The sequence below is a fragment of the Crocuta crocuta genome, unplaced genomic scaffold, assembly GCF_008692635.1.
Source record: "Crocuta crocuta isolate KB4526 unplaced genomic scaffold, BGI_CrCroc_1.0 scaffold83, whole genome shotgun sequence".
NCBI lineage: Eukaryota > Metazoa > Chordata > Mammalia > Carnivora > Hyaenidae > Crocuta > Crocuta crocuta.
Genome location: NW_027529638.1, coordinates 2,678,037 through 2,705,667, shown reverse-complemented (window position 1 = coordinate 2,705,667; position 27,631 = coordinate 2,678,037). Strand labels below are relative to the sequence as shown.

Genomic DNA, 27,631 nt, shown 5'->3' with positions numbered 1-27,631 from the left:
TTCCTTTTTGAGAAATTTCAACTAAAAGTAGGCATAGAATGCATATGCTGATCTCACAGTCAGGTCTTATTAATAGCCATTCAGATTATAACTGGTCAAAATGTTTTGGGAAAGTGTCTCCCCCCCACCCTCCCTCACCACATTCTGCAGGCAAATCTTGAGAGTTCTGCAGCATTGCTCTGAGGAAATGGCAGCCTTCATCTGAAAAAGCAGCCCAGCAAGCCAACTGCAGATCTGTTCTTTACCTTTCCCATGACTTGCCATGATCTGGGGCATCTGGTGATTTTTAAACTTTGTCCTTAGGTAAAAAGATTAGATCAGAGTTTGAGAAATAGGGGCTGTAGTAGGGGTATGTGTAGTGAATGTGTGTGTATGTGTGCGTGTGCGTGCGTGCGTGTGTGTGTGTGTGGGAGTGGAGGAGAAAGTCATTAAAAATAAATTGGCTATTTTTAGATGACAGTAGCTTATGGAGGAACTAAGAGGATCAGAGAACTAATGGGGTCAAACAGACATTTAGTGGAGGGTGGAGGTCAGCACATCAAGATTGCTGGTGTGATGGAGAGGACAGGGAAAGAAAGGTGCGACTTGAAAAACAGAAAGAGAAAAAAAATGATATGGCAAAACAAGAGTTTCCTTTCAGTTATGCCTTATAACCCAGGATTTCTCTTATTAATGTATCTAAATGTATTTTTTATCAGTTACCTCAGGCTTTGTTTAATAAGATACCTCATTTGTGTAAGCTGACATAGAATTATATAGCTGAAAGGACATTGAAAATAACTTAATTCAAGTTGTGGAAGAAATGTTTGTGCAATGAGAGGAGGAATGGTTCACACTGTTAAAGAGAAAAAGATAAGGTACAAAGTGGTTTAAACACTTGCCTTATTATTCAGTAGCAAGAATGAGTCCTGAGCACTTGAACTAGGTCTCCAGTCCCCTTCAGCAGTGTTCTTCCAAACAGCCCTGCCTGCCTATCCCTCTGTCACCTATTTCTAACAAATACTCTTCCTACATTAATTTCACAAAACATTCTCCATATTCAGATGAGCTTTTCTTCTATTTTTAACTGCTTTTTTTAATCTGAGAGAGAGAGAGAGAGCCAGAGAGAGAGAGAGAGAGAGAGAGAGAGAGAAAGAGAACAAGGAGGAGGAGAGGGAAAGAGAGGGGGACTCTTATGCGGACCCCACACTGAGCATGGAGCCCAATGTGGAGCTTGACTCTGGGATAATGACTTGAGCAGAAATCAAGAGTTGGATGCTCAACCAACTGAGTCACCCAGGTTCCCCCAAACTAGCTCTTCTAAAATGAATAAATCAAGTAATCCTGTTTATAGGGTTTTTATCATATCCATATACTTGTGGTAGATAGAACTTATTTATTCAGCTGGCTTTAGGTGAAGAAGTAAAATAACAAGAGACAAAGAGAAGACAGAAATTTATATTCTCAAGGTGTTAATAGGTTTCTGGATTTAGATGACTACAGCTGGGGAGAAAGAGAGGAGGACTTGAATTGTTTAGAATAATTCCTTGTCCAGAAGAAGGAGATCATGTCAGGGGTTGTGGGCACTTATTAGTTTGGCCAAGTTTTCATCTTAGTGATATCAGTGTAAATAGCGTCTATAGGAATGCTAATATAGTCATGTTCCTGAGAATCACAAATAAAGTGAGAGACAAGACTTTTAATTAAATGCTCACTGAAGAGTGGCTTTGAAAGACCAACAACCCACTGAGGGTTTTTATTTTTTTCAAAAAGAGAGAAAATCCTGTCTATAATATCTAGATGGCTATATGTTTATAAAACATCCATCACTGTAGTACTTAAGTGCTTTGATAAGTAAGCCATTTCAACACTGAACAATATAGAGTACGGAGATGAATGTCTTCCTCTGTCTGTAGTGCCTGTGTACTGTGAAGCTAAGCCTATACAATTCTGTACTAAACTGAAACATAAAAGTGGTATGAATCAGGCCCAGCTCACTTCAGCGACCTTGATTTTGGCTGTTCCTAATAAAGTGTGCAATTCCCTGATGAGAGCTATGAAGTAGCCTCCCCCTGGAAGCCTGTGTGGGTGAGACACTAAGAAAACCTAGAGAGCACATCATTTGGGGCTCCTTCTCTTATCCTGGAATAACAGCACATAAGAATGGCTTTCGTATTTCTTTCTGAGTTGTTATGAGGTGTACAAACAAGTCATGAGGTTCCACAGTCTCAGGCCAGATTCTCAGAAATGCCTTTCCGGTTTATTATTTAATGAATATTTATCTGTAATCAACTAGGTACTCAATAAGTAACTGCATAAGGCACTGTGTTGATACAAAGGTGATAAAACCAGGTTCAAAACATATATTTTAATTGAGAAGTATTATTCTAATCCACCACGAGGCTAGCTATAGTTCAGAGTGCAAGCAGGTAGACACAAAGTGGTTTAAAAAAAAAAAGGAGGCAGAATTCTAGTTATGAATAACAAGAGGAAGGCTTCTTAGAGGAAGTAGCATGTGAGCTGTGTGTTATGAGGGGCAAATAGAGGAGTTAAAAGAGAAAACTTGCCTGGCCAACAGATGTCCTGACCCAGGTTCAGTGTGGTCACTATCAGTAGCAGCTTGACCTTAGTGACAGTTAATCAGGTTAAGGTGAGACAGCAGTGAATCATTCAGCCAAGTCCTTATTTATGCTTAATTCGGATAAGATTTCCTGACAGCCAGTTTCTTCTCCTTCTTTTAGCCTTTGGGGACTTGGAGGATTAAGTGGCATGACAAGAAGACAACACTCAGGAAGATGGGCTCTGAGGTAAGGAAGTGACAAATGTATTAAAAGCAGTAACAGCAACAAAAAGGAACTTTGAGGTCTAGGTGAACCAGGTGGAAAGAAGAATTTGGTGTATGGAATTGTGGACAGAATAGCAAAAATAATAGTTATTAGCCCCACCATAAAGGGTGGAGGAAAGAACAGTCCAAGGAATCTACATGGCCTCCTAGAGAACAAGTAGAAAAATGGAAGCAAATGCATGGTGTATCCAGGAACTGTGCTGTTACTTATGTCTCTTTTTTCTCCCATTTCCTCCCATTTATTCTTTACATTAAACCTAAGAAGTCGATCCCATTATCCTTTTACCCTTAGGGAAAATAAGGCTGAAAATGATTATAGAAAATGACAAGATCATTCAGCTAATAAGTGGCAAAGGATTTGAATGCGGATTTATTTAAATTCACGGTCTCCTGTGCCTGTCTCTAGGATACCATGTAACTTAGAAATATCTGAAATTAACTTAGCTAAATATAATTCAGCCATTGATTCTTTCCTGTAGAACTCTTCATTTTTCAGAAAACCTATAATGACCATAATGGTTTTCATTCACTCATTTTTGTTTATTTCATTCAGTAAAGGTTTAGTGTATTTGTTAATTGTAGATGATACGGTCCACTAAGACAAGACTTCTAGTGCCAGATTGCCTGGGTTTGCTATTCTAGCTTTTAGTTTCATCATCTTCAAAATAGAGATGAACAATGATATATCTCTCATGGGGCTATTATGAGTATTAAATGAGAAAATCTAAGCAAAGCATTTAGGAAAATGTCTGTCACATAGCAAGCACTCAATAATGTTAGCCGCTGTTATTATCGATACTATGTGCCAGGCATTTTGGGACACATTAAGGGCACAAATATGGATATGGCATAGCCCTTGTCTTATACTCTCAGAGGGAAGACACATGGCTAATGGTTAATTGTGCTTGTATAAATGGATGATGCCAGAGGAGAAGGGAGTTTTGGGTCATTTCAGGGAAAAGATGCAGCATGTAAGCTCCACAGAGGTATGAAATGCCCTCCAAGATTTTGGCATAACTGGAGGATGAACAAGTGTGGGAATGGATTAGAGTTGGTGCCAGTAAACATAAATGAGGCTGGGCCAGCTTTTGAAGGGTTCAGTGTACTTGGCTATAGAGTTGCACTTTACTTTGATTGGATGTGGTAATGATGGAGGTTTTCAAACTAATTTTAAGGATGGAAGAAAGGAACCATCTGGACGCCACACTCTGGATCTTACACTTGAATGAGAAGAGAATGGGGTGGAGGGAAGCAATATTCGAAGTAAGAGAAAAGAGAGTAAGAAGTAAAGCAGTAGACGGGGAGAATTGGGACCATACTCTGGGCATTTATGCCAGAGAAATGAAAACATGTCTATACAAAAACATAAATGTATATAAAAGTTCTTAGCAACTTTATTTGTAATAGATAAAAACTTGGAAACAAAAATTCCATTCATTAGGTAAATAGTTAAACTGGTGCACCCACATCATAGAATACTATTCAGCAATAAAAAACAATGAACTATGGATGCATGCAAGAACTTGGATAGATCTTAAGGGTGTTATGCTGAGTGGGGAAAAAGAGGGCTATTAAGGCCACATACTTATGGTTCAAGTTATATAACACTCTTGAAATGATAAAAACCACAGGAATAGAAAACATATTAGTTATGATTAGGGGTTGGGGATAGTGGAGAAGGAGTGAGGGTAGAATGTGGGAGATTTTTGTAATGATAGGATAGTTCTAGATCTATCGCAGTGGTGACTGTATAATCTACACATGTAATAAAATGACACAGAACTATATGCATATGTCGTATCCATATCAATTTCCTTGTTTTGATATTGTACTATGATTATTTAAAATTAATCATTGGAGGAAACTAGGTGAAGGGTACATAGGACCTCTTTATACTCTATGTTTGCAACTTCCTCTGTTACTTCAAAATAAAGTTAAAAATGTTTGTTTAAATATTAATAGAACATATTACAACTGGCAAACTGTGGATTATTAACACTTTGTCCTTAAAAATTTACCACCCTTTACTACTTTCTCAATACAGCCTTGTTTTACTTTGAAAATATATTAAAATTGAATAAAAATAAGTTTGACTTATTTTTTGATGGCATAAGGCAAAAAGTAATTAACAGGCAGGATAAAGTCCAGGAATAGCAGATATTGAGACACAACTTTTCTGAAAAATTGCCCCTGAAAAGTAGCCCAACCAGAGTGGTTTCTAGAATTTTCTCACATTAGTAGTTCTCTTCTTCCTTACATATTTAGGTATGATGTAGTCAACCATAATCTCTCTTTAAGAATCTTTAAAACTGAAAAATCTAAGTCAATATTCCTGCATCTGCTATAAATGCAAATGGTTAGCTTAGAGATTCAAAGTTTCTCAAGCCAAATCTCTCTTAAATTCCCTTAATCTTTTGATATTTTCAAATTAAATAGTTGGGAAACAAAAGATACATGTTTCAGGTTTATATTAGATAGAAACCTACTAGTTTCCATACACTTCTACATCTTTTCTCTCTCACCTATCCTCTTCTCTACAGATTAAGCTGTCTTTCTTCGATGATGTCACTCTCCATTATCTCCAGGAAAAATTCCAAATTACTTATCAATTCTTATCATGCCTTTCAGGGTTTGGTCCCACTTTCCTTTTCTATTTCTTTTCCTGCCACTTTTCACGTCACATATCTCAATCCAGGAAGGAAATTAACAGATTTTGATCATCTATACTTTATTAGACACTCTCTGAGGAATTTCATATCTCTCTTGCCTTTGCAAATATTCCCAGGAAGCCACCCCTTCAGCCTTTTGAAATTCATCTTTCAAGATCAAGCTCTCAGATGATACCTCTGTGATGCCTGGTAGTTTCTTTCCTTTTTTCCTCACCCTCTCCTCCAAGTTATTGAGTTAAATTACTGCTTCCCTGTGTTCACACAGTATTTCATAAATAAATCTATCATAGCTCCCAAGTCATTAAATTCTACATTGTTACATTTTGAACTAAATTATGACTCAGGGCTAATATGTAAATATCTTTATAGAATCAATAGTTAGCATGATGTTTAATGAACACCTCTCAGTCCTACCATTCTCTTTCTGTCACCAGGCCTGGTGACAGACAGATTTATAAGCCCAATATATATGTACATATATATTCAGTTGAACTAAATAAATGAAGATAAGATACTTGTTTAGATTTTATAGTTAGAAATACAATAAAATTTTGGTTTGTGAGCATAATTGGTTCCAGAAATATGCTTGTAATCCAAAGCACTTGTATATCAAAGCGAATTTCTAGAACCATTGGCTTGACGTTTGGCGTCATGTATTGTTCGTATTGCAAGACATTGCTCATTTATCAAGTTAAAATTTATTAGAAATGTTTGCTTGTCTTGTGGAACATTCACAGAACAAATTACTCTCAGTCCAAGGCTTTGCTGGACCTCCGTTTCCAAAAAGCATGGTTGTAATGAACTCTTAAACAGTAACTTGCTTAAGATAGTTACATAGCCCTGTGAGGGCAAAGAAAAACATAAATAATTTCATTAACGAGCACCTGCCAGTCCTACCTTTTTCTCTCTGTCACCAGACCTAGTGACAGACAGATTTCTAAACCTACGGCTAGCTCATACTCTATTGTATGACATTGAGAAAAACCACTGGTTTATTATTTGTTTCCTTTTCTACATGTGAGCAAATGTGGATACAAAAGTCTTGTTATTAGTATGTTAGGGAAAAAAGAGTCCCTTTCAGTGACAGAATATCTGTGGATCGATTTTTGCATATACTTGGAAAGAAATTTATCCCAAATTAATATATTCAGTGACTGCATCAAAAAACCCCTCAATATCATACCTCAAACATTATGGTGAATTAATGCTTTAAACATAAAAACATGGTGAGATTCTGGAATTCCTTTGAACAGACCCAAACTTACTTATAGCCCCAGGAAATGAAAGACCTCAAGTTTCACCATCAAAAATCAATCTGATTCTAAAGTTATTAACGACTGTAACTGTACAACTGTGATTTCTCTCACAGCTCTTTTTACTTTATATGTGAAAGTAGTAGGTTTCTGAAAATTGCATCACAACAAAGACTAATTAAACTGATGTTCATGATGTTATTACCTGGGGTTTACTCTAATATTACCTTCAGAACTTCACATGCTCCATTTCACTATTGCCAACTTTAGCCTGGTTACCAGTAGAAACAAGTACATTCCATTTGCTAGCTATCTAAAAGCAATTAGCTACATGTTGTTACCATTCCATGACAATGAACAAGCCCAAATGTCATTAGAGTCTTGTAGAAACTGAATATTTTTTCCTTTAGAAGTGGAACTGTGTATCTCAATATTACCCATCCCAACTGTGTTACAATCTGTCATATTACATCATATCAAGCAGCAGAACACCATTATCATTGAAGGGATATAAAGTTAAACATGGGGATTATCTTTTTCAGGAATAATTCACTTTCAAAATTTTAGTTAGAGGCAAGTGTCAACTAGAAGATTAGATGTTGATAAATACCTAGGTTTGAAAAAGGGGTAAATTTTGTAAAATGTATTCAGCTTCCCTAGAATGAGTCTATTTGGATTTCTCCTACAAGATTTTAATAGTTTCTGTCAACCATCAATTCAGAAGTAGCTGCTCTTTTCCTGTCTCTCACTGACTTCCCTCTAACCACCTCTGTCCCTCCAGGTCTAGAGAAGCCACTTTGAATTTGGGGAATGAACCTGTGGCTGGTATATGTGTGCCAGTGGCACAGCAAAAATGAGCTGAAAAAAGGTGCACTGACAAACAGTGCTTCATTTAGTGACGAGAAAATCTTATGAATATAAATGATTAAGGACCATGACATTGGACGGTATTGTGGTTCTTTTTTTTTGTCTTTTCTAAGAAAAATTAAACTTAGGATTTTCCAAGAAAGTTTGACATTAGCTGCAAATGGAACTTTAAATGTTTCCAAGAAACACGGCAGGCAATTATGCTTACCAACACAGCTGAGGCATGAAATTAGAAGATATCTTTAAGTTTCGGGAGAGATTTGGGTTTCTTTTAGCTCCTTTGGCTCAGATTCTTCTCCTTTCAAAATTAGTTTACTGATAATATTAGAAGGAAGGGAGATGTATTATACCCAATGTTAACTTTTAATAGTGTGAGCTGGCATTAGAAAGAAATACTTTTTTAAAAAATGAATGCTCAGTTACTGTGGATTGTAGAACTACACATGAGGGAAACATCATGTGAAATGATGATCGTTTTTCCATTAGGTTTTACCTTTAGAGAAACCTTATGGGTGTAAAAATTTGATTGAGGCTTCTGCTCCCACTGCTATTGCATAAAAGGCAAGATACAAATTAATGCTGCCAAAGTTGATAATGACTAAATAGTTCAGATATACACAAACACCATGAGGTCTGCAACCCCAGGGAAGCAGATTAGGCAAACAAATTGTAGAAACCATCACTAGATAAGGAAAAATTTCAGTGGGTAAGACCAGGGATTGGTATTGAATTGACATGGGTTAGACTTCCAGCTCTGACACTATTGGTTCTGCGATCTTGAGAATTTATCTTGCAAACTTCTGTTTCTTCATCTAAGTAATTGGAATAATAGTAATACTTGTATTTTCAGGGTTATTTTGAGGAATAAATGAGGTAATACATGTAACATGCTCAATAAATTAATAATAAACTCTCAGTGTATATTAGTCATAATTGTTATTATGATGATGTCATTTATTGGATAAAATCCATTAGTTACAAAGTTTTCTTCATTTATTTTATTAAAGTGCTTCAAAATCAGGTATGAGCTACACTGGTTTTCAGCTCAAGTTTGCTCAAAATGTGACAAGTTAAACATAATTGATAAGAAGTACATTAGTGAGATAGAATACTCCATCTTGAGTTTTTAAAACTTTTTCTTAATGTGATTTCTATTGATTGGATCTGCCAAGTGGTCTTTCCCTGAATGGCAGATATCAATTATGGATATAATTATTTCATGTTGGGATGTATGCCTATAGAATTTGTCCCAAATAACAATCATGTAACTTTTGATATTTATATCGTCAGACCAATTAAGGATTTGAAAAATGTTATCCTTTATATCCCTTTACTTAGCAATGAATAAGACAATGGCATATCCTTTATAATGTTCTCTAAAAACAACTGGCCATACAAAAGTCCAAGGGATGGGAACTACAGTGGTAAGTTTAGTTAGAATATAGGCTCAGTAATCAGACAGATTTAAGGTGTGATGTTTAATCAATCATTTATTAGCTGCATGGTTTTGAGCAAGTTATTTATATTCTCAACTTCAGTTATAAAATGGTTATTAATAGTATGTATTTCAGAAGATGGTTGTAATGATTAAATGAGCAAATGCATGTAAAACATTCAGCATACTTTGGCTTTCCGTGAGTGCTCAATAAAAGTTAATTATTATTTTCATAATTTTACTGATTTCATTGATTTCTTGGCTGGGTGTTTGTAATCATTTTCATTATTGCTTAAAATATGATTCTGATGGAGTTTAAGCTTTCCATGAACTTCACTGTGTACCATTTATAACTTATGTAACACACAGAACTGGCTACAAGGATAATAAATTAGGAGGATATGAAGAATCTGCACTAAATAAATAATTGGGAAAAACACTTGAGGAGGATGATTTGATGAGAGAAATTGGAAACATCACTTTCAATAACTGGATGAACTGTCTGTTACTATCAGCTGAACTTGGGGGTTTCAATTACATATGACAAGTAATTGAAGAAAAATATCCTACTTCTTTATAGATCAGTAATTCCTGATTTTATTTTTAGTATTGTGTTATAATAGTTCTGTGACTATTAATGGACTTCATTTAAAATTTTTTTAAAGACAAGAATACTCATATTTTATTTAAGGATGAGTTAAATCTCTAGGGCACCTGGGAGGCTCAGTCTGTTAAGCGTCCAACTTTGGCTCAGGTCATGATCTCACTGTTCATGAAGTCAAGGCCCACATCAGGCTCTGTGCCGACAGCTCAGAGTCTGGAGTCTGCTTCAGATTCTGTGTCTCTCTCTCTTTATGTCCCTCTTCCGCTCATTCTCTGTCTCTCTCTCTCTCACAAATAAATAATAAAACATTAAAAAAAAAAGGATGGGTTAAATCTTGAATGAATTCCTTAACAAATTAATTATTCACAACTTTGAATTGTCAGTTTTGTTGAGAATGAATGTTGTTCAACTCTAGGAAAATTCAAACTATACTGTTTCTGGATGAATAAAACATTTTCAGTAAAATGTTTTTTAAAATGACATAGAGAACATTATGTTCTAATATGGCAGAAGTTGCATTATGAAGCTGATTGTATGACGTGAAACCACAGACCAGCTATGCTTGATCAAAGGCCTTCGTGCTCTTGGGGCTCATGGGAGTGGATTTTATGAACTGAGGCATTGGCTTAGGTAACTTTTAGGGCTTAAATAAAGGTACCATAGTTAGTGACAATTTGCCACCACTGAAGCTGGAAAAGCAGCAGTAATAATGATCACATTAGCTGTAATATAATGAAGAGATAAACACAATGTGGTTTTAATCTCTTGATAACTATCCTCTCTCTCCTTCTCCCCTGGCCTCCTCTCTCTTTCCTTATATGTCATCTATCAATCATCTAATGTCTTTCCAACTATTTACTCAGTGCACAATGGGGCAGACTCCAGACAAAAACTGATACTGTCAAACTTGAAATATATATATTTTAGTATGACTCTTTTATCTTCCTTTTTAAAATGTTGCCCAAACCTAGTCATACTTTGTGGAACCTAAAATACTGAATATGTGTTATTCTTCCAGGAAAATGTGGGAAGCAATGTTAAAATTATACCTAGAATTTTATTTCATCAAAAATGTGCTACCAACACTGTGATATTTGCAGGTCACAAAATTAAACCTTTACTCAAAAGGAGGGTGTACATTTATTATCAGATACCATATACTTATTTAAATAGGTTTGGCTACTCTCGTCATTTCTCAGGCTTTGTGGCTACTGGAATCTTTGTCTACTTACTGGATGGAGCTTTCGATGCGGGTGATAGTGAGGAAAGCAGCAAGATTTGCTGTGTAAGATGAGATGACAATCAATGCAAATAGCCACCAAGCCCCCATCATCATTCGGGTAGCCAGAGTCGTGTATGGGACCTCCCCACCTGCGGAAAGAAGCAGATAGAATAAAAGAACATCAACAGGTATTTATCAAGAATCTAAAGTCATACACAATCAATACCAAATGAACTTTTAAGTACTGAAAAGTCTTTTTACATAACAACATCAGCATAGATTTCTGTATTTTGGTTATGTTTATTACTTCATATTTAATTCCCTTTTATGATACTTTTTATGATACTTTTTAAGACCCAGCCATAAAGAACTGTGATAAATACTTAGTATAACTTGTTTAAATGATATGTCTTCTACATTCTTATTCATTCTTGGAATTAATTGCTCTCTTATAATAACCAAAGATAACTAGTTTATTTCCAAATGCTTGAGTATTCAGTACTTAGATTATATTAATACTATTATGACTATATTTAATATAACTTCAGATTTCTACTTTAATAAATAATATTGGAAATTATTTTCAGTTAAGCTCCTTAGAATCATAGGATATATGATATATATCATATATAGATATAGGATATATGATATAGAATCATAGGATATATATATGATACATATAAATCATATATATTTATATGTATGTATATATTATACATAATATAATGTATCCTAATATATAATATGGCATATAATTACAAATATATCATATCTTCTTTATTCATCATATTGATGAACACTTGGGTTGCTTCTATATCTTGGCTATTGTAAATAATCCTGAAATAAACATAAGGGTACATATACATTTTTAAATAATTTTTTTAAAATTACAGAATAGTTAACATATAGCATTATATTAATTTTAGGTATACAATATAGTGATTCAACAATTCTATACATTATTCAGTGCTCATCATGGTAAGTATACTTATCCCCATCACTTATTTCACCCCTACCCCCACCCATCTCCCTTCTAGTAACCATCAGTTTGTTCTCTATAGTTAAGAGTCTGCTTCTTGGCTTGTCTCTCTCTTATTTTTTTCCTTTGTTTGTTTGTTTTGTTTCTTAAATTACACATGTGCATGAAATCGTATGGTTCTGTCTGTCTCTGACTGACTTATTTGGCTTAGCATTATGCTCTAGCTCAATCCATATTGGTGCAAATGGAAAGATTTTATTCTTTTTTTATGGCTGAGTAATACTCCATATATATATATGGAGTATACATATATATATATATATATATATATATATGGAGAGAGAGAGAGAGAGAGGATACATATATATGTGTGTGTATATATATATGTATATATATATATGGAGTATACATATACATATGTATGAAGAATACATATACATGTGTATATATGTATATATATATCTTCTCTTTATCCATTCATCTACAAATGGACACTTGGGCTGCTTCCATAATTTGGCTATTTTAACTGCTGCTGCAATAAGCATTGAGGTGCATGTATCCCTTTGAATTACTGTTTTTGTATTTTTTTGTATTTTTTATTAGTGTTTTTGTACTAGTAAATACCCACTAGTGAAATTACTGATTTGAAATAGTGTTTTCATTTTCTTTGGGTAAATATTTAGTAGTGAAATTATTAGACCGTATCATATTTCTATTTTTAATTTTTGGGAACTTCTCTACTGTTTTCTAGAGCAGCTGTACCAATATACATTTCCACTAACAGTGCACAAGAGTTCTCTTTTCTCCACATTCTTATCAACACTTGTTGTTTCTCATCTTTTTGACCCTAGCCATTCTGAGCAGTGTGAGATGACATTTCATTGTGGTTTTGATTTAACGTTCCCTGATGATTGGTGATGTGAGCATGTTTTCATGTGTCTTTTGGCCATCTGTATGTCTTTGGAAAAATGTCAATTCAGGTCCCCTGCCCATTTTTTAGTTGGTTTGCTTTGTGTGTGTGTGTGTGTGTGTGTGTGTTTTGGTGTTCAGTTGTATAAAGTTACATAAAGTCTTTGTCCTTGATTAGAGTTGTTATCACCCACATGAATGATATGTGTTGAACTTTATTTATCCATGGCATAAAATCTGCAGCTTGGGTAATTCAAATATTCTTGTAGAATCCCCCTAAATTATTTGATCTCTAAATTTAGAAATCAAATGATAAATGTAATGGTACTATTGGCTTCCAATTCTGGCCATTGAAAACAATCCTCCCACTGAGAGCCACTAGACAAATTAAACATACAATGCATTTAAGAGCTAAAGAAGCAGTAAAAAATTAGAAGACCAAGGTCCTGGAGAAGAAGATAATCCAGAAATATGACCTAGTATCTAGAAAAGGTTTTCCTAGAGATATAAATACTAATTTCAGAAGAGAAATTAGCTAAGAGACTGAGAAGATGAGCAATGATTTTAAAAGCCTTCAAAGCTTTAGAAATTAGGGCCTGGGTCTTGCCAAATGGAGGGAGGTGGGACAGAGGAAACTAGAAAATCCTCATTTGTTTGGAAACCAATAATTACAATTGTATTAACCCATAGGTCAAATAAAATCACAGGAGAAAAGAATATTTTAAAGTTGATGATAGGGAGGCCTGGGTGGCTCCATCATTTAAGCGTCTGAGTGTGGCTTAGGTCATGATCTCACAGTTTGTGGGTTTGAGCCCTGCTTCAGGCTCTGTGCTGATGGCTAGCTCAGACCCTGGAGTCTGCTTCCGATTCTGTATCTCCTTCTCTCTCTGACCCTCTCCTGCTCACGCTGTCTCTCTCTCTCTCTCTCTCTCAGGAATAAATAAAACATTAAAAAAAAAATAAAGTTGATGATAATCAAAATATTCCACATCAAATACCTTAAGTTTTAATAGCTAATGGGGATATAGCTAAATTTGTGTTAGAAGAAAATTCATAGACTATGATATAAAAGAAAAGAAGGCTGAAAAATCAGTGAGCTACTCATCAGTTTCAACAGGTTAAAAAATCACCAAGACAAGCCTAAAGAAAATAGAAAGAAGGAAATAATAAGTATAATAGCAAAAATTAATAAAAGGACAAAATACAATAGAGGAAGTTAGTCTAACAGAAATTTGGTACTTGAAAAGGCCTATAAAAAGCTGTTGAGATTGATCAAGAATATAAATAAAGGCACAAAAATACAATAGGAGTAAAGGGATACATTATTACAGATAAAAAGCATAAAACGAGAAGGATCTTGTGTTTAATTTTATGTTAATTATTTGAAAATTGAGGTGATAAAGACAAATTCCTAGAAAAATTGTCATCAAATGAAGCAGAAAGATTGGATGATCTTATGACTATTAATGACTTTGAATTTACAATTAAAATTTACTCACCAAAATATTCAAGACCAGTGGCCTTACTGGAAATATCTACCAAGCTTTTTAGCAATAATTAACTCTATTTTACAAACTCTTCCTGAAATTAGAAAGGAAAGGTCCTATTCCATACATTTTATAAAGAACTCTGACAATAAAACCTAAAAAGGCCATTCCAGCAAAAGAATATTACAGGCTAGTCTTTCATATGATTGTAGATGCAAAAGACTTAATGAATTATCAATCTGAAAAGTGCAATAAATAAATAAGCATGTTTAATTTATTATAGGAAAGCTAGGATTGGTTTGGCATTCAGAAATCAATCACTGGATTCTGATGTCCCCGAGAGGGCAACATAGGTTGTGGCTGATTTTGTTCCTCTAAGAAGAACAATTAACAACTGTTTGAGAACAAGACATCACTGAGAAGAGGAGGGTGAAGCACCTACCCCTGGGCACTGAGGCCAAGACTGACTACATCAGAAGAGTAAAAGAAGTGGCTATATATTGACCACATGGATTTCCCCCAGGACAGCACACTAGCACATAGAGAAGTCTCTCCTGAGCTTCCAGTTCCTCCAGTGGGAAAAGGGAACCTGAAGTGTGGGGAGACTAGCCCCATCTCAACATTATGGGTTAATTTGTTGGAGCCCCTACTCTGATCTCACCCCATGAGGATTGCTAAGAACTCTGTGAAGTGAATCACTAAAGATCTGATTGTTATGGAGAAGTAGAAAGGGGTTTGCAACAACCAGCACATGGATGTTGGCAGACCCAGTTCATACTTGCCGTATCCAAGTAGTAATCTCAATCTAATTTGCTCATCTGTAGAATGAAGTTGGGGGCACACTATGACCAATAAACACATCTGATTGCAGATTTGCCTGATTCAGATCCTCAGAGGAGGACTGGTGCTGGCCCCAGAGACCATTTTGCTCAAACAGGGAGCTGAATTATAGCCCCACTCACTATGGAGAATGTCTTCTGGCTCCTTTTGGCCAGAACAACTGCAGACAACTCCGGGAAACTATGAGCCCCAGCAGATCTCAAGCTGAGAGTTGGGTAGAGGCAGTAGTTTTCAGAGCCAAGCCAATGGCCCTCTTTAGCTAGGGAACTTGAGGTGTGATTTGGCTTGAGTTAAGACAACAAACTTTTTGGAGTTTTTGTTTTTACTGGATTTTAAACTGCTTAGTTTAAAGAGTTTTACTGGCTTTCAAACTGCTTCCCAGACAAGGAATCTAATTTGTAGCCCTGCTCATTGCTTAATATAGCTCTCAGCCTGTCCAATCAGGGAACCTAACCAAAGCACACGGGAAGCTGCAATATCCATTCAACAGCCCTAGCTACAATGACACTCAGACAGAGAGCACAGCCCATGGCTTCCCCCATCTGCAGAACAAAACTGTTGGCCTCATGTGCTCCCTGCCATGGCAAGGAAGTTAATTTTAGCCCCATCTACTACTGAATATATACCCCAGTTATGACCATCTAGTAAGCTTGATCAGAGAATCCAGGCAATTTCAGAGCTCTACCTGTCTAAAGACATTGCCAGAAGACACACTCAACAATCAAACTCACGTGACTGGTGAAGAAGTCTATCTGACAAAGCAAACCTATAAAGTCTGAAAGAGGAGCCTAAATACTAAAATGTGTAGATACCAATATAACAAACAAAGGATCTTAAAAAGTCAGGTAAGTATGACATCACCAAAGGAAACTAATAAAACTACAATGATTAACCATAAAGAAATGAAGATCGATGAATTGACAAAGAGTTCAGAATAATCCTCTTGAGCAAGTTTACTGAGCTACATGATAACACAAACAGCTAAACAAAATTACAAAAACAATGCATAAAGAAAAAGAGATGTTTGAGCAGGAAATAACAACCATCAAAGCCAAGAAAACCCCCAGAAATCCTAGAGTTGAAAAATTTGATAACTGGGCTGAAGAATTTAGTAGAGAGTTTTCAAAGTAAACTTGACCATGTGGAAGAAAAACACATCAATGACCAAGAGGATAGGACGTTAAAATAAACCAGTTGGAGGACCCCAAAGAAAACAGAAAAAGAGTGAAAAAGCCTACAAGAATAAAAAGACACAATGAAAATAAACAATATTTTTGTATGGAAATTCCAGAAGGAGAGGACAAAGAAAAAGGGACAGAAAGCATATTTAAAGTTATAATAGCTGATAGTGCCTTAGTGGTTCAGTTGGTTAAGTGTCCAACTCTTGATTTTGGGTCAGGTCATGATTTCATGGTTCATGAGATCAAGCCCCAAATGGGGTTCTGCTCTGATAGTGCAGAGCCTGCTTTGGATTCTCTCTCACCCTCTCTATCTCAAAATAAATAAATAAACATTAAAAAAAATAACATCTTCTCTTCAAAATTTATAAAAAAGACATAATAGCTGAAAACTTCTCAAACTTGGGGAGAGAGATGGATATCTAGATCCATGAGGCCCAAACAACACCAAATAGGTTGAATTGGAATAGTGTCACCAAGACACATTATTAATCAATTATCAAAAGTCAAACACAAAGAAAGAATATTTAAAGCAGGAAAAGAAAAAAAAATTACATACAAGGGAATCTCCATAAGACAATAGGGGAGATTTCTCAATTGAAACTTTTTAGATCAGAAGAGAATGAGATACCGTATTCAAAATATTGAAAAAAATAACTGCCAACCAAAAATTCTATATGCAGTGAAGCTGTCCTTTAGAAATGGAGGAATAAAGACTTTTCCAAAAACAAAAGCTAAAGAAGTTTACTACCAACAGATCTGCCTTACAAAAAAATGCTAAAGGGAATTTTTCTAGTGGAAGTAAAATACCATATATTCACAACATAAGAACTTAAAAATATATTGTAAACCTACTTGTAATGGTAAAAGTATAGTCACAGTTAGATTTTGCAATATGATAACAGTGCTATATATAATTCAATTACAACTCTAAATTAAAGGTTAAGAAACTAACAAAATAATCAATTATATCTAAAAATAATCTATTATATTAAATATTAAAAATCTATGATAATAATACAAAGAACTAAAATAATCTGTCATTACTTATACAATATTAAAAATGTAGTTGTAATAGAAATAACTTTAAGTGTGGGGGGAAGTAGAAGTAAAAGTATAAAGTTTGTGAATTCTTTTGAAGTTATCAGTTTAAATAGTGTGTTATAAGCTTACCAGAAATTGTAACCACACACACAAAAAAATTCTGTAGTAATTACACAAAATAACATGATAAAGAAAAGGAAAGTATAGTGATACCAAAAGACATCAAAACACACAAAAAGAGAGCAGGATAAGAAATAAGGAAAACTACAAGAAATGAAAGAAAATAAATATAAAACATTCAGAAAACAATGAACAAAATAGCAATAATAAGTTCCTATCTATCAATAATTGCTTTAAGTGTAAAAAGATTAAATTCTCCAATTAAAAGACACAGAATAGATGGATGATAAAAAAATCAAGATCCGACAAGATGCTGTATACAAAAGATTTATTTTAGCATTAGGACACACATACAATGAGAGTGAAGGGAATAGAAAGACATTTTAAATAACATTGGTAACAACAATAAAAAAAGGGTAGCTATATTTTTATCAGACAAAATATATTTCAAACTAAAAACAATAAAAAAAGACAAAAAAGTCATTATGTAATGATGTGTCTACACATCAAAAAATATAATAATTACAAATATGTGTGCTCAGCATTGGAACATTTAAATATGTAAAGCAGAAACTAAAAGAGTTAAAAAAAGAAATAAACAGTAATTCAGTAACAGTTGGGAGCTTCAATATCTCATTCTCAACAATGGATAGATCACTCACACAGAAAATCAATAAGGCAACAACAGACTTGAAAAATACTATAGACTAAATGGACCTAACAGAGATAACCTAAATATTTTATCCAAAACAGCAGCCACACATTCTTCTCAAGGGCATATGGAACATTTTGTGCAATAGACCATATTTAAGTTACAAAACAAGTCTTAGAAAATTTAGGAAAATTGAAATCATATCAAGTATCTTCTATGACCACAATGGCAAGAAACTACCAATCAAAAACAAGAGGAAACCTGAGAAATCATGAACACACTGAGGTTAACTAATAGGCTCTTGAACAACCAATGAATTCAAGAAGAAATTAAAGGAGAAATAAAAAAAGTTTTCTTGACACAAATGAAAGTAGAAACACAACATATCAGAATTTGTGTGATACAGCAAAATCAGTTCTAAGAGGTGAGTTCATAGCAATAAACACCTACATGAAGAAGCAAGAGGGATTCCAAATAAACAACTGAACTATATGCCCTAAAAAACTAGAAAAAAAAGAAGAGGGGTGCCTGGGTGGCTCAGTCAGTTAAGTGTCCGACTTCAGCTCAGATCATGATATCACAGTTTGTTGGTTTGAGCCCCATGTTGGATTCTGTGCTGACACCTTGGAGCCTGGAATCTGCTTAGAATTCTGTGTCTCTTTCTCTCCCTGTTCCCCACTTCTCTCACTCTGTCTGTCTGTCCCTCAAAATAAATAAAAGATTAAAAAGTATTTTTAAATGAATAAAATTAAAAAAGAAGAAAATAAACCCGAAGTTAGTAGAATAAAAAAACATAATAAAGATTAGAGAAGAAATAAATAAAATAAGGAAAAGAAAAACAACTGAAGACATTAAAACTAAAAGTTGATTCTTTGAAAAGATAAACTGAATTGACGAACTCTTAACTAGACTAAACAAGGCGGGTGGGGGAGAACCCAAGTAAATAAAATTATAAATAAAAAGGAGATATTTCAACTGATAGAAGAGAAATCCAAAGGATCTTAAGAAACTACTATGAATAGCTACTCACCAACAAGCCAGGCAATTTAGAAGAAATGGAAAAATTCTTAGAAATGTATAACTTTCCAGGACTAAATCAGGAAGAAATATAAAATCTGAATATACCATTTGCAAATAAGGAGATTGGATCACTAATAAAACATCTCCCCAGGAGATCCTCAGGACCAGATCATTTCACTGGTGAATTTTACCAAATGTTTAAAGAATATTTAAAGAATGTAAAGAATTAACATTAATCTTCAAACTCTTCTAAAAAATAGAAGAGGAAACCCTCTCAAACTTATTTTATGAAGCCAGCATTATCTTGTACCCAAACCAGAAAAGCACACTACTGGAAAGAAAAATGATAAGTCAATACCCTTGATGAATCCAGATGCAAAAATTCTCAATAAAATATAAGCAAACTAAATGCAGCAGCACGTTGAAAAGAATCATTCACCAAGAAAAGTAGAATTTATTCCTGCGATGCAAAGAGAGTTCAGCATATGCAACTCAATAAATGTGACACAAAACATTAACAGACTGAAAGAAAATAATTATATGATTATCCCAATAGATGCATGCAGAAAATTCATTTGACAAAATTCAACATCTACTCATGATAGAAACCAACCCACTAGGCACAGAAGGAACATATCTCAACAAATAAAGGTCACATATGACAAGCCTATAGCTACCATCATATTCAATGGTGAAAGTTTCAAGGTTTTTTCCCTATGAAATCAAGATCAAAATAAAAATGTCCACTCTCATCACTCCAAGTCAACTTAGTACTAGAAGTCCTATCTAGAGCAATCAAGCAAGAACAAGAAATAAAAGGTATCAGAATTGGAAAATAAGAAGTAACCTTGTCTCTATTTCAGATGCCATGGTTTTATATATAGAAAATTCTAAAGATTCAACCAGACACTCTTAGATATAAATAATGACTTCAATAAAGTTGTAGGATACAAAATTAAAATATTAAAATCAGTAGGATCTCTATACCTAACAGCAATTTCGTAAAAAAGAAAGAAATCAATTTCATTTACAGTAGCATCAAAACAATAAAGTACTTAGGAATTAAAGAGGTGAAAGATCTTTATAAGGCACAAATGAAAGAAATCAAAGAAGACACAAAGAAGTGGAAAAGTATTTCATATTCATGGGTTAGAACAATTAATACTGTTAATATGTCAATACTACAAAAAGCCATCTATAGGTTCAGTTCAATCCCTAGTAAGATTCCAATGGCATTTTTTACAGAAGTAGAAACAACAATTTAAAATTTTTCAAATTTATCTAGCACCACAAAAGACCCCAAATACCAAAGCAATCCTGATAAAAAAGTACAAAGCAGAAGGCATCACGCTTCTTGATTTCAAGTTATATTATAAAGCCACAGTCATCAAAACCATAGGGTACAGGCATAAAAAGAAAGAAATAGACTAATGAATAGAATTGATAACCCAGAAATAAACTTATGCATGTGCTGTCAAGTAATGTGTGACAAGGGAGCTAAAAACACTCAATGGAAAAAACCTATTCTCTTCAATAAATGGAGCTAGAATAAATATTCACATGTAAAAGAATGAAATAAGTATAACTCACAGCACTCACAAAATTTAACTTGAAATAGATTAAAGACACAAATGTAAGACCTGAAACCATGAACCTCCAAGAGGAAAACTTGGAAATAAATCTCCTTGACATGGGTCTTGTTAGTTTCTAGGTATGACAACTGAAGCACAAGCAGCAAAGTCACAGATGAGCAGCAGAACTACATCAAACTAAAAAGCAGCTGCACAGCAAAATAAACCATCAACAAGTGAAAAGACAACCTACAAAATGGGAAAACATATTTGCAAACCAAACATCTGATCAGGGGTCATGTATAAATATATAAAGAACACCTACAACTCAGTAGCAAAAAAAATAACCCAATTAATAACTGGGGAAAGAACCTGAACTGACATTTCTCCAAAGATGTATGAAAAGCCAACAGATAACTGAAAAGATGCTCAACGTCACTAGTCATTAGGGAAATGCAAGTGAAAACTGCAAAGAGATAATTACCTCCTGCCTATTAGAATGGTCATCTTCAAAAAGACAAAAGATAACAAATGCTGGTGAGAGTGTGAAGGAAAAGGACCCCTCCTGCACTGTGGTGGGAATTGCAAATTGGTGCAACCACTATGGTAAATATTATAGAGGTTCTGTAAAAAATTAAAAATAAAATTACCTAGTATCCAGCAATTCCATTTCAGGGAATATATCCAAAGGAAATTAAAACTACTAATTGGAAAATATATATATTTTAAAATGTTTCTTTATTTTTGAAAGAGAGCATAAGCAGGGGTGGGGCAGAGAGTGAGGGAGATACAGAATCTGAAGCAGGCTCTAGGATCCTCACTGTCAACATAAAGCCTGATGCGCAGCTGGAACTCATGAACTGTGAGATCATGACCTGAGCTGAAGTCAGGTACGTAACTGCCTGAGCCACCCGGGTGCCCCTACTAATTGAAAATATATCTGCACTCCCATGTTCATAGTAGGGTTATTTACAATAGCCACAACATGGAAACAACCCAAGTATCCACTCATAGATGGATGTGTAAGGAAGTTGTGGTATATATATATTCTATAACATATATGTGTATATATTCTATAACATATATATATATACATACATTCTATAACAATATCATTTACCCATAAAAGTGAGGAAATTCTACCATTTGTGACAACATGGAAGTATATCATATTTTGAATTTTTTAAAATGTTTTTATTTATTTCTGAGAGAGAGAGAGACCGTGCAAGCAGGGGATGGTCAGAGAGAGAGGGAGACACAGAATATGAAACAGGCTCCAGGCTCTGAGCTAGCTGCCAGCACAGAGCCCAATGCGGGGCTCAAACCCACTAACTGCAAGATCATGACCTGAGCCAAAGTTGGACGCTTAACTGACTGAGCCACCCAGGCGCCACATATTTTGAAGGCAGTATACCAAATGAAATAAGTGAGATAGAGAAAGACAAAGACACTATATTGTCTCACTTATATATGGGATGTAAAACACACACACACACACACACACACACACACACACACACACATCACTGCCAAAGCTCAGAGAAAAAGACCTCAGCTTGTGGTGACCAAAGGCACAGGGTGAGGGTACGGACAATTGGAAGAATGTGGTCAATGTACAAACTTCCAGTTATAAAATAAATTGGTACTAGGGATATAATATACAATATAATAACTATAGCAAACACTGATATATGATACAAAAGAGTTAAGAGAGCTCGTCTTAAAAGATCTCATCCCAAGAAGAACTTTACTTCTTTTCTGTTTTTCTATTTTTCTTTTTTTTGTATCTATATGAGAAGGTGAGTATTAGTTACATGTATTGTGGTAATCATTTCACAATATATGTGAATCAATCCATTATGCTGTGTGCCTTAAACTTATACAGTGAGGTATGTCCATTATTTTTCAATAAAAGTTAAGAAAATGATCATTGTTGGGGTGGGCGCCTAGGTGGCTGAGTTGGTTAAGTGTCTGACTTTGCTCAGGTCATGATCTCAGAGTCTGTGGATTCTAGCTCTGTGTCAGGCTCTGTGCTGTCAGCTCAGAGCCTGGAGCCTGCTTCGGATTCTGTGTGTGTGTCTCTCTCTGTCCCTCCCCTACACATGCTCTGTTTCTCTCTGTCTCAATAATAAATAAACATAAAAAAAATTAAAATGATCATTGGAATTCAGTACATCAGCACTATAAAAGAGAAATCCAATAATCATTTTGGTGGATGCAGAAAAGGCACAGATAAAATTCAACATCAGTCATTAAACAAACAAACAAACAAACCAACCTAGAAACAATCCAGCAATCTAGAAATAAAAAAAATCATTCTTAGCTTCACAAAGAGAATTTTTAGGAAACCTGCAGCAAACATCATATTTATCAATAAAATGAATAGATTGTAGAGACTCTATTAAAGGCTACAAATTGTTACCACTTCTATTCAACATTCAGCTGAAGGTGCACACTGTAGTACAACAGGCTAACAACAACAATAACACAACAATAATAGTAAAAAGAAAAAAATACTTAAGAATTGGAAAAAATAGAAGTTAAGGATTGGAGCTGGTATGAATATGTATGTTNACATTCAGCTGAAGGTGCACACTGTAGTACAACTGGCTAACAACAACAATAACACAACAATAATAGTAAAAAGAAAAAAATACTTAAGAATTGGAAAAAATAAAATAGAAGTTAAGGATTGGAGCTGGTATGAATATGTATGTAGAAAAACCAAGGTAATATAAGGTAAATTACTAAAATTAATAGGTTAGTTATCAGTTTACTATGGTACAGACACCATGTCAAAAATCAATCAGATATGTACACCAGCAACAAAAAAAACATGGAATTAAAAACAATGTCCCATTGGGGCTCCTGGGTGGCTTGGTGGATTAAGTGTCTGACTTTGGCTCAAGTCATGATCTTGAGGCTCATGAATTCGAGCCCTGCATTGGACTCGCTGCTGACAGCTCAGAGCCTGGAGCCTGCTTCAGATTCTGTGTCTCCCTCTCTCTCTGCCCGCCACCCCCTGCCCCCCATGCTCTGTTTCTGTCTCTCAAAAATAAATAAATGTTAAAAAATCTTTTTAAATAAAAAAAACAATGCACCATTTACAACCACATTGAAAATATCAAATACTTAAGTATAAAGACGTAAAAGACCTCTATATGAAAATCTATACATTTTTTGACTGAAATAAAATAATATTAAATAAATGGAGGGATATATCATGTTTGTTGATTCAAGACTCAGTATTATAAAGATATAAATTGTTTTCAAACTGATCTATAGATTTAGTGAATTGGCAGGTTCTTTTTGTGAGAGAGACAGAAAGAAAGAGAGAATGAAAAGTTGAATATGAAATTTATATGAAATTGCAAAAGGATAAAAATAGCCAAGACAATGTTCAAGAAGAAAAAGCTGACTGTAGTCAGCTGCAGTCAGCTGGTCTAGCTGACTATAGCTGTATATAGTAATTAAGACAGCGTGATATTTATATAAGGATAGACCATATCAATGAAAATTATCCATGTATACATAGAAACTTGATTTATGCCCAGCTGGCTCTGCAATTTGTAGAGCTAGGGAAATCTTTTCAATAAGTACTACTAGGTCAATTTGGATACACACGTGAAAAATAGTGAAACTTGTCTGCTAATTTACAATACACACAAAAACCAATACCAAATGGCATATATATATATGAAATATAAACAATAGAGCTTCTAGAAAATAATACCAAAGAATGTAAGTAATATATCCACATGATCAGGCAGCAAAAGATTTCTCCAACAGAGCACAAAAGAAAAGATTGATAGATTTCACTAAAATAACACTTTGTAGATCAAAAGACACCACTAAGAGAGTGAAGATAAGCCACAGTAGAAGATAATTTGCAACACACATATCTAACAAAAATACCTTCAATAAATCAGTAAGAATAAAACACATGGTAATTAGAAAAATGGGCAAGAAGTTTCATAAAAGAAGATAAATGTCAATAAAGGTGCAAAGATGGCAACCTCATTAGTTATTAGGAGTATGCAAACTAAAAGAAAAATGGAACACTACCACAGAGCCACCAGAATGATTAAAATAAAGAAATAGACAATATCAGTTGTTGGAAAGGATGTGGAGCTACTGTTGGTAGGATTATAAATTGATTCCATTATTTTGATGAACAATTTGGTAGCATCTCTGAAAAGTACTATATGCCTGTCTTAAAACTCAGAAATTCTACTCTTGGTATATACCCCAAAGAGGAATAGGTGTACCCAGAGACAAGCACAGGAAAAGCTCACAGCAACATTATTTATAATAGCTTCAAACTGGAAACAGGCTACACACTTGTTGACGGTAGAACTGATAAAGACAAGATTGTATATTCATACAATGGAATATTGTGCAGAAATGAAAACCAACAGATGTAATTTAAATATAACCCCACAAATGGATTTCACAAACTGAATGTTGAATAAAAAACCTGCAAAAACCCCCACACTGTATGATAACTATTCAAAAACAGGCAAAATGAATGGTAGTGCTGATAATCTTATAAGTGGTTACTTTTGGGGATAAAAATAATGGTTGAGACTGAGTCATTGGGGACTATGTCACTGGTAATGTTCTATCTTTTTCTAGGTAGTAATTACACAGGTGTTCCATTGCTGATGGTAATTCACTGAGCTATACATTTAAGTTTTATGCACTTTTATGAATGTAAATAATATTTCACAATTAAATAAAACCAAGTAAAAGAAGAAAGAAAGTAAGGAGAGAGAAAGGTGAGTTTAACAAAGAACATTTTTCCTCTTTTTTTTGTCTCCACAGTTTGAGAAAAAATATTCAGGATGCTGGAGGAGACAATTAAATGGAAGATGAAAACTTATCTACTAAATTAAAACACAACCCTACATGGCTAAGGCATGGCAGAATTTAGACTGGCAATTCCTGCCACTTCAGGATGTGCAAAAGTCTGACTTCATTGGTTGGATATTTTGATTCTCATAACTCCTGCTGAGTTTGAAATCTCCCAATATCACTCTGTAGAAGTGTGTGAAATTTATATTTTCTAAAGTGACCTCTCTGCTTTAGGGAAAAATCTTCTTAACAGATTTGCATGTTGATGTGACTGGCTTGCCACATCAAAAAATAGATCAACCTTGCTACTGTATATATTATCTTCCTTATAAAAGTTGTTAAAGAGATAAAACAATGTTTTTCCTTCAGGCAAGATTGTGAAACTTGATAATTTCACCTGAGTCAGGCAAAATTTATTGCTCTAAGCCTTATTCTGTGTAAGTATATATGTATGCATCTCTGTGTGTGTCTGAAAGTATGGAACAGTTATTGTTAAAACTCTCCAATTTGGTTGTTTGGTCAATTAGCTTCTCATAGGTTTTAAAACCCAGAGTGTTTATGATATCCTCTTGGACTGTGGAACTATGATTAAGAAAAAATAAAAATGATGAAAGAAAATTATTACTTTTCCTTATAAACTTTCTTTTTTCAAGAATTGGATTCTTATCGGAATGAGGTTATTTTCAAAATGGCTAAAACATCTTATATGTTCAAGTAAACTGGTTAATTGTAAAGTCAATAAATATTAAAATGTTTCACACTTAAAAAATCAGAGTTTAGAAAATATAAAGAAGGATACTGTTGGCAATTAACCATTGCCAGGGCAATCCCATTTAGGGATGGGAGAAAATGTAAATGCTGAAGGTATGTATGTCACATTTATATATTAATCTATTCCTTGGAGCTCATTCATAAGTAAATAGTCAAATTGATGAACTAGCTATGACTATATTTGAAAGTGCTTTAATATGTTTTCCTTCGGTAGTGGTTCTAGGGGTAATAAGGGGCATGTGAGATACACATATGATTTGCTGTTGGACACAATATAGTAGGCTCATTGTTTGCACCCATTTGCTAGGTAGGGCAGGATTTTACAGTGTGGCATGCCTATGACTGGTGCAATAGATGGTTTTAGGTGGTAGAGAGAGATAATGTAAAATCATGTTGTGTTATGTTGTGAAAGTTGTACCATTTAAAATGATCTTTAAATTTTTTCTTATCATGGCAAGAACAAAGTCTCTGCTTAGTGATAATAAGTTTCTTTAAAATTTTGCATCCATTTTTATAAAAGGAAGGCAAATCTTAAACTCCCTTTGACAGACAACATAAACTAATTAAAATCTGATAAAATTTCAGTTGTATCATACTTATATTTTCTTTTTTTTTAATTTTTATTTATTTCTAGGAGAGAGAGAGAGAGAGAGAGACAGCGTGAGCAGGGGAGGGTCAGAGAGAGAGGGAGACACAGACTCTGAAATAGACTCCAGGCTCTGAGCTGGCAGTCAGCACAGAGCCCAACGCGGGGCTCGAACCCACGAACTCCGAGACCATGACCTAAGCGAAAGTCGGACGCTTAACCGACTAAGCCACCCAAGCGCCCCTGTTATATTTTCTATTTAATGCACATGGCATTGCTTTTATATTTATATCAGCAAACAAACTTTATTAACAACTTTGACCTATCTAAAATCTCAGTTTTAAATATTCCACTCTCCTATGCCATCATCTTTTTTTTCTTAAGTTTTTATTTTAAACATCCAGTGTTCATCATCATCTGTCTTTTGAGTTTTCTTCTTCTATCAAGTCTACAGTCCCACCAAAAATTGCTGTAATAGACACAGGGGTGCACATATATTTTTGGATTAGAGGTTTCCTTTTCTCCAAACAGATAGCCAGTAATGGAATTGCTGGATCACATGATAGTTCTATTTTTAATTTTTACAGGAACTTCCATACTGTTTTCTAGAGGGCTGTACCAGTTTGCATTTCCACCAACAGTGCATGAGAATTTCCTTTTCTCCACATCCATGCCAGCATTTGTTGTTTCTTTCTTTTTGATATTAGCCATTCTGACAGGTCTCAGTGATTATCTCATTGCAGTTT

General features: G+C 34.5%; 1 protein-coding gene across 3 annotated transcripts in view; it reads right to left on the bottom strand.

The window, feature by feature from the left end:
• GRID2 (glutamate ionotropic receptor delta type subunit 2) overlaps positions 1-27,631 on the bottom strand; it is a 1,445,111-nt gene that overhangs the window by 267,547 nt on the left and 1,149,933 nt on the right. For all 3 annotated transcript variants that reach the window (XM_077762310.1, XM_077762308.1, XM_077762309.1), the window contains one exon: positions 10,885-11,023. In XM_077762310.1, coding sequence (XP_077618436.1) covers positions 10,885-11,023 — 139 coding nt within the window. The remainder of the gene's footprint in view (positions 1-10,884; positions 11,024-27,631) is intronic.